Source organism: Echinops telfairi, unplaced genomic scaffold (assembly GCF_000313985.2).
Source record: "Echinops telfairi isolate 266 unplaced genomic scaffold, ASM31398v2 ScPeMD7_3533;HRSCAF=4204_0, whole genome shotgun sequence".
Classification (NCBI taxonomy): domain Eukaryota; kingdom Metazoa; phylum Chordata; class Mammalia; order Afrosoricida; family Tenrecidae; genus Echinops; species Echinops telfairi.
Genome location: NW_022107431.1, coordinates 40,535,397 through 40,545,600, shown reverse-complemented (window position 1 = coordinate 40,545,600; position 10,204 = coordinate 40,535,397). Strand labels below are relative to the sequence as shown.

Genomic DNA, 10,204 nt, shown 5'->3' with positions numbered 1-10,204 from the left:
TGAAATGACCGTTTAGCTGAGCAAGGTGCTCTTGTATTAGGGGAGTGCGCATGAGGAGGCCCAATGTCCACCTGCCACCCTACTACCAAACCTATAAATATTTGCACCTAGGTCCATGAGATTTGAGCTAGCATCCAGCTCTCAGATGCTGGGGGTTAGGGAGCAGCAGGCGGGAAGGAAACATGCCCTGGAAGACGGCACCTCCGGTGCCCGGGAACTGTGCAAGTAAACGTTTCCGCTTCGCCATTGAAAGTCAAGTCAACCTCAGGGCTCTGACTTCTTTTGCAAAAGTTGTTTCAACAACTTTTATTAGTTACTATCAACTCACTGCCCTTGAGTTGATTCTGACTTATAAAGACCCTATAGGTCAGAGTTGAACTCCCCGGTGAGTTTGAGACTGAACTGTTTCTAGGAGTACCAAGGCTTCATCTGTCTCTCAGGGAGCAGCTGGTGGTTTTGAACTGCTGACCTCATGGTTCGCAGCCCAGCTTATAACGAACTCATTATGCCCCCAGAGTTCCTATAAACATGGAAGATACATATGTATATATCTGTATTAATATATGTGTATGTACAATTAGAGTTAGTTCATTCATTGTGTTTACCATTGATCCAATAAACATTTGATTGGATACATTTAAACCAAACACTGATGGATACCTATTACTGGATCTCCCCTTCTGGTCTTGTTTACACAGCAGCATTTCAATCGCTTTATGATCCACTAATAATGAGTGTTGCCAACTACATGAGGACATCTTAAGTAAGATCCAGCTCGATTTCAGAAGCGAAAATGGGAAAAACCTGCCTGGAGACAGTCTGGGCTCAGCATCTCGTTGGTCTCACTTTGAGACCCACATGTGACTGGGTCCCTCTGACTGGCATTCCCTTCCCCCGTCCTCAGTTGTTGCCGGGGCGGGTTATGTCACTGTCAGGGTTTTCTCCCGTGTATGCTGTAAGTGTGCTGCGGACTCAATGCCCCAGGAGTGACTGCTATTTCGGACTCAATGCCCTAGGAGTGACTGCTATTTCGGTAGCAGAGTACCTGTTTGATGCTGCTTCTTCCTGTCCATCTCTTAAACTGGCTCCTTTCTTGGGACAAACTATGCCCAGCTGTGCTTGAAGACATACATACCCACCCGTTACCTTTCATGAAAGCGTCACTTTTCTTCTGGTTGTTAGAAAGTCTGTCTGTCCTGAGGGTGACACAAAGGCTGCAGGGAAAAGGCACCGTGACCAGCACATTTCTTTTATGATGCCAAAGCACCTGCTTCTTGATAGCCTCTAGGTGCGGGGCTGGCGGGAGGTTCACTATGACCCACGCTAAATGAGTAACTGTGGAATGTGAATTAGATTTAATTTGTGTGCCGAGGGCACTGCCCTGGATTTTAAATGATTTAATGACTACACCTGAACACACCACCCTAGCTTCTAGTCAGTTTAAAAGCTGCAAATGGTTTTCATTTGGGCTCAGCAAAGTTAAGAACAATGAGGAGAATAAAGACCAACATCTGAGAAGCATTTTCTACAAAAAAAAAATTGCTTTATTTAAAAATACAATCTTCTTAAAAAGAGACAACTTTTATATACAGTTATTTAGTCAAAAGCACAACAAAATAAATCCAGACTTAGAAATTATGATTTGTATCATACACAATACTGGTGCTGAAGAAGAGAGCTTGCATCTATGATCCATATTTTGGCCCCCATCAAATTTTAATAATTCGTATTTGTGAAAGCCAGTGGCTGGGGCTCCAGAAGGGCCCTGTCTGCACCCTGTCCCCTAGGCAGTCTGTCCCCCTTTCTTGGCATGCGAGGCTGTCCAGAGAGACATCCCCTCCAGGATTCTCTTCTCTGCAGCTCATCTGTATGTGGCTGGAGGGCCTGCTCATGTAGCAGGCATTTCTCTGTAGGTTTTTAAAATGGGAACTCTCTAAGGGCAAGGGACATGCTCTGCTATTTCCAGTAGAGGACTTGGCGCTCAATGCCCTGGGGACAACATCAATACTCAACATGATTTTGGTCTCCAAGCCAGCATACTGGGTAGCAGTCAACCAATCCGTCTCAGCGCGGTACTGATGTACTTTAAACCACATGCAAACATCTAATATAGATTTGTAATAAAAGTGGAGAAATACCTTGTCAAACTAAAGTGCGGTGAGTGACCACCTGCAAGAGGCTGTCTTGAATTAGTCCTTCTGTTTGTACCATGGTCATTGCTTCTCAATCTGGGGAATTCTAGCATCTTCCTGGGGTATCAATTTTATGCAAAGGTTTGGAAAGAAGTTGAAAGCTTCCCTAATTTTAAAAGGCTCTGTTGGATGTATTGACGGAATCAAAACGACCTTAAAGGTAAAACAGATGGCCGTAGAGAAGCCACAAGCTGCCATTTTGGGCCATCCCCTCAGGCGCAGGCGCTCTTCTCCAAGGAGCACTTCAGGAGCGCTGTCTGGGCTCTCGGTGTCTGACAGCACAGCCGCGTCCTTCCTTACTGACAGCGCACCAAAGAAATGCCAGAGCGTTGGCTCATTCTCAGGTTGCATCTTTTGAGACAACACATTCTCCGGCCTGAAACAACCTAGTTCTGCCTGCAGCACTCAGGAAGAAAGTCAAGGAAAGAGCTCTTTGGACTGATCTTTATTGACACTGTTCAGCCATGAGAGGAACACGGCAAAGCCGACTGCTGGTTTACAACTAACAACAGACACACAGGCCATCAAAGTCAGCAGAAGACTAGAACCGGGCCCACTCCGAACTGATACTAGAACAGAAACTGTGGATGTTCCCCCCTAATTTTGGGTTTATGTTACACTTTATCCTCATTCTTCTTCACTGCCCTTTTTGTTGAAGGTATATCCTTTCGAGGTCTTAGTCATAATTATACTACCTCCTCTAGAGCTTCAGACCAATGAGGAGTCTTTCAGTACAGTTCACAAAGTAAACTCAAACTTCCCACCAATAAAAAGTACTGGCTGTCAAGTTTAAGCCAACGACCCTTCTTCGTACAAATGAATAGACAATGGAATTATCTGTGTCAAATTTGGAAGTTAAAAAAAACCAAACAATGGGTCAACTACATAAGGCAAGGTAAGGAAAACCTTATCCATAAATCACGCTGGCATCCAGCACATTTAATAATTAAATAAAGTTAAATAGGACACTGGATCAAAAACGATCCTAGACGGTTGAAGGATTAATGTCATTAATCCCACAACTTAATGAGCCCATCCCAGCCGCACGTTATGACTTTCGAGGTCTCGTGGGGGTGCCACACTGCTCCTATGCAGACTTTTTCGTGAGCTTTAAACCGACTGTAGAGTTTTGTGGTCTTCCAGTCCCAAATGTTTAATTTCCCATTCCCATCTCCTGAAATCACGTAGCTGCAATGGGAAGAAAAAATAAATTCAATTACTCAAAGACCTTAAATGGGTAAAGTGGGATAAACAAACCGAAGAGCTCTTTAATCTTTTTCACTCTACTGTAAACTGCTCTCAAACTCCCAACAAGATATCTATCAATAAACGCACAACACTTAGTGAAAACAACAAAGTAAGGCATGAAGACGCCTACAATTTAAACTCCTACCAAAGGTAAAAACAAAAACAACTCCCGCTTAGCTACCAGGGAAAGGCGGAGAGTGCCAGGGCCCCAGTGAATGTCAATCAATCCCAGCACGTCTTTAGAAAGTCACTAAAGTCTTCCAGGGAACCAAGGTGACCTATTTATAGAGCCAGTAGACCTGCTTTTAGACCTACTGTACCAACTTCCTAATTCTTTTTTTGGCTCCTGTATCTTCCGAATATGTCTAACAATGACCCAGAGTTCTCACTCCAAGGTCCAATTCCCAGGCTAACCAGACAGCACAAGATCCTCTTCTGAAGGAACTCTGTTTCCCAATAAATGCGGGAACAGATAGAGTTTCACTCTTAGGCAGATTCTAGGCTTCACAAACGCACTGTGACCTAGAAGTGTTTGGAATCGGAGGAACTCGAGGTTTCAGCAGACAAGCTGCTCACGTGAACACTGCAATACGGAACCAGTTCCTTTGGTGCTCATTCACGAACAGCAAGATCATGCTTGCTTAGGAGAGCAGAAAGAAAATCAAGCACCGGTTGGACAGACAGGGATTGATTACGTGGTTAAAGGGCACAAGCCTGAGCAAGGTAAGGAGAAAATACTGGAGTGAATATATATATCACTTCCATAATTTGTTCCTATTTTTTTAATTTGGCATCTTACAGAGTTTTCATACAAGTCTCTATGAGAACATTGCGAAGTGTTACTTGTTTAACAGCTTATACCATTCAACTTGAATGTGATCACAGAGTTAGAAGATTGAAAGTTACCTCATGTCGGGCGAAAAGTCCACTTGACAAGCATATCCTGCTACCATATGGCCCTTAAAGATTTTTTTCTTGTTTAATCTAAATCTGTTCTGTGCTCCAAAAATTAGGATTTGGTTGTCCATTGATTGGCATGCCAACCACTTCCCTGTAAATTCAATACATGAAGCACTTTAGAGAAAGAATAAACATTTAAAAGCCTTTTAAGTTTTATTTCAAATACATCTACTGCCATTAATATTCTTTTGCCCCCAATTACTTTATAGTTATTAAGAAAAAAATTTACCACCATCTGCCTCATTGGCAAGAGATATTTATATGTAAAGTAATACATAACGCTCAATCTTCCTATCATTGAACATTTTCCATATAAAAGCTTTAAAAAAAATACAAAACTCCAAGTTTAGTCTAGAACTTTATGAAATTAATATGTAGGAAGTAAAAGCAGCCCCCAGGTTATAATAACAGAGATCTGTTTATAACTGTGTCTTTATGAATTTGTTGTCAGAATAAGTATGCTAATAAGTATGGTGCTAATGTGGTCTTTAGTGCATGAGAAAACATGAAGTCTTCTCAGTGATGTAAGAGCTGCACGTGCAGCAAGCGAAGGTGATCGGGGTGCAGACTTTGTTAGCAGTCGGGGTTGGTGCAGAGGTGTCAGAGTGAGGGCAAGCTGACACGAAAGCCGGCCTTCGTGCAGGGTCCCCATGAGCTGAAGACGCTCGATGCCGTGGGAAGGGGAAAAAGCAGGGCTTCAAAGATGGCGGCGGCCCTGCTGACGGATGGGCCACCCTTGCTGCTTGCAATGTGTGTGGCTCTTCAGAGTTCTGCCAATCATCCAATCTCACGCCGCAGGACCTGCAAGGGCTCACCATTCCACAGCTTCGATATGGACTTTTTGCCTTTCTGGTTACGGTGATGAGTCACTGTAAAAATCCTGGTCTGTTCTGTTTTACTTCTTGGCCAGGACAGAACCAGTTTGAAGCTCTGCATTAAAGGGCAAGTCCATAAGCCACAATCATAACCCGGGGACTTATTTGTACAGAAAACAGAACTAAGGGAAGAAAGAGACCTATTTGTATTATGTATAGAAAGATAAATGATAAACTCTCGTGAGAAAATCAAGGATCATTAAATAAAGCTATGCTAAAAAAAAAAAAAAATCAATGGAATTTTCCCAGATTTAAAAATTATAAACCTTAGGTGTTTCATATTAGTCATACAGGATGGGCTGCTTAGCTTTCAACACTAGACCCTCCCTTTCCACAGAATTGTTCCAGCCCCCTTGTGTAACTAACAAGCACTGGGGGGACGGTAGACTACACATGAGCTGCTAACTACAAGACCATCGGCTCAAGCACAAAAGGCGCTCCGAGGGAGAAAGTTAGGGCTGTGTGTTCCTGTAAAGACTGAAAGTCTCGGAAACCTCTGGACAGTCCCCCTTTGCCCTACAGACTTGCTATGACTCGACAGTGAGTTTGTTTTGGGACTTTTCTAAGAGAATGGTCCTATCAAGGCTCAGTGTGTGTGGTGAATGGTCTTGTTTACAATGGGCACAATGTCTGTAGTTGGTGAAAAACACACTGAAGTGTACATGCAACATGGCAGTGTACACCAAGTTAAGATCCAGTTGGGATGCTCTGTCCATAAAACTCATGGGACATTTGGCACCAACCACTAAATGGCCTGTGCGGAGGACTGATGGGAAAGCGAACTCATCTGCCTGCTCTTCCCTGTCCTACACTCCAGTAGCTAAGTGAGCCGCCTGAGGCTTAGAGGACGATATTTACTCCAAGTCACTTTAATGCCCTCAATTAAAAGTGACACTGTGGTATGCTGCCAGGACGTCTGCAGCACAAATGACCTGATAATTGAAAGGCAATGAATGGGTTATGGAATGGGAGCAGCATTATACACATTGATCTTATCTACTTTTGATGGAGAAAATTTACATAAAATTAAATGGAGTCAGACCTCAATTTCTCATCCCTTGAAAAAAAAAAAAGGCACTCCCAATAAGACACTGATACACCAACCAGTGGCTATGATTCTGGAGAAAGGGGGATTCGAATAAAGCAGCCCCCTACTCAGCTGATGCTAGCTGTCAATCACTGTTTATTTTATGGTTTTAAAAGCAAGTGTGGGTGGGTCGAGTAAGAGGTTATTTCTAATGTTGGAAATATTTCCTCAAACAAGTGTGGCTTTGTGACAGTCAAGAAGGGATTGGCCAAGGATCCTGGGAATTCAGAAATCACACCTGGTCTTAGAAGCTCATTTGTAAACATCCGAGGTGCTAACTCACCGTTTGGAGACAAAGTCACTGCAGGCATTGAGTGCATACTAGGCTCTGCTATGTACTTGAAATCCACAGGGATATCCCTGAAAAATGAAAAATATCACATCAGTAATGCTTGAAAGCACCTTTTAGAATGGCTCATGAAACAACGGGATAACAGCCCAAAATAAGAGCAGCCTCTTGAAATTAGATATTTATGAAAAATATTTCCTGGCATTTCCTGAAGAAAAGAAAATCACAGAATGATTTTATATTGTTTGTTATAAATCTCTTACTTCACAAATGTCTTCCCACGGCAATGACTGACTGTTCTAACTCTTGATTTAAACTTTGGCCTTTATGTTTTTCGGTTTTATTTTTTTTACAAAAAGGTTCTTGAATAATGGTGTGCTGACAAGTCTCCAGCAGTGCCAGGCAGAGCTGCGTGGGGACCTGGGGGCTGATCTAGCCCATTTCCTCCCAGCGACCAAGCTAGCAGGACGCGGAGTGCTGGCTCTGGACACCGTCTGTCTTCGGTTTGCAGGTAAAGCATTCTAAGGCATATGGCACAGGAGAAAATGCACCACACATTTTTTTCCATGTGAAGGAAATAGTCAAACACACACAAAATTCTAAAACGAATCACCAAAATCTAGAGCTACCGAAAGTTCCAAGTTTTAATTTAGTTTTATTTAGTTTTAATATTTCAGTATTTTATTTTCATACTTAATGTTCAGATAAACCTCCTTTGGGATTCTGAAAGGACTTTTGGTCTTGTGCTGGGCTGCTAACTGCAGAGTTGGTGGTTCAGATCCACCAGCCACTCAGGAGGGAAGATGAGGCTGGCTGTTTCAGAATCTATGTGGGGTTGCTGCTGTGAGTTGTCCTCGACTTGACGACAATGCGTTCAGTTGTCCGTTTGCTTTTAATAAGAGACCAGAGTGCTGTGTGGGAGGTGCAATCTGAGCAGCAACAGATGCCAAGCCACAATTTCAATGTCAAACTATGGTTCATATTCCAATATTTTGATTAAATGGAAAATAATAATTATCTATCCATCTATCCAAAAGAGGAACAGATGATTAGAAAGAACTTCTAGGTCTTGGTTAAAAAAGAAGCTGAGAAACATTGAGAATGGACATTCCGAATGACCTAAACGAGTCTCAGTCTGAAAAAGGCTTGTTTTCCTTCTTCACATGCATTACTACTGAGAGCTAATTTTATAACATGGATTAGAAACACTGTGCATTTCTAAATTAACCACAGTCTAGGTTCACATTACATGTTTTACTACAAACACATTCTAATGAGCTTTTGGGCAAGAAATGAATGCAAGCCACTCTGGACCGTCATGGTTTCTAGCAAAAATGCCTGCTAGGCAGAGTTCGCCCGAGCAGGCACAGCACTGTTTTCTAATGAAGATGCTGCGATTCCATTTACTAAGCTAATAATTCCTGTCTGGTAAAGAATCTGGTTTGGAAATGAATTCATCACCCAAACTACCAGCACCCCGTGAAATTTAGGGATAAGGCATTAGGCAGGATCAACAACACGAGCCATGCACCGTGGAGTGTCCTCTACCGATGAGTGAGCCCAGGAAGTCAAGTGGCCGTGGCTGGTAGACACAGTGTCCACATTAGAGCTCAGCACAGAATATGACGAGAAAGCTTAGTTCTTCGGCAGCCTCAAAACCTCGGGCATGGAAGGTAGTGCACTATGTTCATGGTCAATTCTCCATTAAAGTGCAGTCATCTGTTGGGGTGTGGTGGTGGTGGACAATGTGGGAGAAAGCACACATAGATTACATTACATCTGCAGTTTCCCTAATTGTTCTGATAATGGTTAAGGCCAAGCACATTCCCGAGGGAACTCAGTCTGGGGAGGAAGTCACTGGCTGTGGTTCAAGGTATCTGTGGACTGCCGATGGTAAGGAGACATGCTTCCCATTCTGGGCAAGGCTGCAGCCAGACTTGAGCTGTGCTTCAAACATGCCTCTGAAAATGAGCAGCGTGTTTGTCATTGTTACCAATGCTCATTGTCACCAAAAGACGACTATGCATTGCATCGCAACTAAATGTCAAACAGGACCTCTGATACGTAAAGCAATGAGCTTTGATCTATTTTTGTTTTCGGAAAGCGCCTGTTTGTTTTCCTCTCGAGGAAAGCAAAATGAACACATTCTACTTATTTCTACAAGTCAAATCTGCTTTCTACCCCTAAGGGTTATATGCATGGTAGGTCACAAGGGTATATGGAGACATTTCCTGCATTGAGTAATCATATAGAAGATATTTTATAAAATGGAAAGATTCGTCAACATTTTCTCTGGCCAGGATCTTATGCTCGTTCCCTAGAGCAGCCAAGAGCCTCTGTCCACTCCTGATGGGCTCGTGGCCCTCACTGCTTGCCAGCATTTTGCAGCTGTTCCACTCCCTGACCGGGGGAGGTGGGCAACACCAGACAGCCTCTCCCCACTGCAAGGAAAACAGCACAACTCCCTTATCCTTTGGAGCGACTGTCCAGAGGCTGAAGAAACAAATGAAAATTTAAAATTGGATTTCCATATTGTGAATATATAACAGGATCAGACAGGTTGGCCAGCCAGTTAAAACAGCTGGGAGAACACTCCAATGGGAGGGGGGCCGGAGGGGGACAGTATCACCCTCGGTCTTAGGCAGCACACTTTTCAGTGGCTGGCTCGACATACGTAAGCCAGACTTTCTACAGATGGAGACTCACCATTCCCAAACTCTTAGGCTCTTATCATCGGACGTGCTTACAAATCTCCGATTCTCATCCACAAAAACAATGGTGTTTACAGCTCCCAAATGTCGGTCATATTCCTGTACAATTTCTCCACTGCGAATGTCCCACTGTGTGTCAGACAAGAAGAAACGGTAAAGACGGAACCAGAGCAGGTGTTTCAATGCCAACAAAGATCCTGACTTGGGAACGGGTGGTGGCAAGAGGTCAGCCAGCAGCACGTTTTTGGGTCTGTTTGTTTTTTAAAAATAAACTCACTGTCTGTTTTCTACTTAGAGAAAGTAGCACTCACTAAACGTTAACACACATTAAACAAGTTCATGGTCCATATTCCATTCACTGATATTACGAAGTTCAGGATTCTTAATATCAACAGGTTTACCTGTACAATCTTTTTATCAGACATTCCAGCCACAAAGAGATTTTGCTTATCCTCATCAGGATTAAACTTGACACAATAAGGTACTTTTCTGTTTGTAAATCTCGATATACACTGTCCTGAAAGCAGAAAACCAGTTTAAATCAGTAAAAGTACATTTGGACACTTACAGAGAAGTTCATGGTTAAGATCGGGAGAGCAACTGCAGGGTACATTGTGGGAAAAGGCATCCATCCTACTTGCTCTTTAGTGTAATGTACATCGTTCTTTTTCACAAATTTTTAATGATTCAAAGGGAACAAAAATTAAAGTAAATCTGTACTATCAACTACAAAATCGATACATTAGAGCACATCTCATTCATATGATGGACTATTAAAAGCAATAAAAAAGAAGAAACTACGGATACAAGCTACATAGGTACATCTCAGATATAAAGTGAAA

General features: G+C 42.8%; 1 protein-coding gene across 1 annotated transcript in view; it reads right to left on the bottom strand.

Annotated features, from left to right (window-relative positions):
* Positions 1–1,519: 1,519 nt before the first annotated feature.
* Positions 1,520–10,204, bottom strand: part of CDC40 (cell division cycle 40) — a 50,996-nt gene continuing 42,311 nt past the window's right edge. Inside the window, exons 11-15 of the mRNA XM_004702006.3 lie at positions 9,764–9,879; positions 9,358–9,491; positions 6,646–6,722; positions 4,347–4,491; positions 1,520–3,380 (exon numbers count right to left, since the gene is read on the bottom strand). Coding sequence (XP_004702063.1) covers positions 3,203–3,380; positions 4,347–4,491; positions 6,646–6,722; positions 9,358–9,491; positions 9,764–9,879 — 650 coding nt within the window. The 3' untranslated portion in view covers positions 1,520–3,202. The remainder of the gene's footprint in view (positions 3,381–4,346; positions 4,492–6,645; positions 6,723–9,357; positions 9,492–9,763; positions 9,880–10,204) is intronic.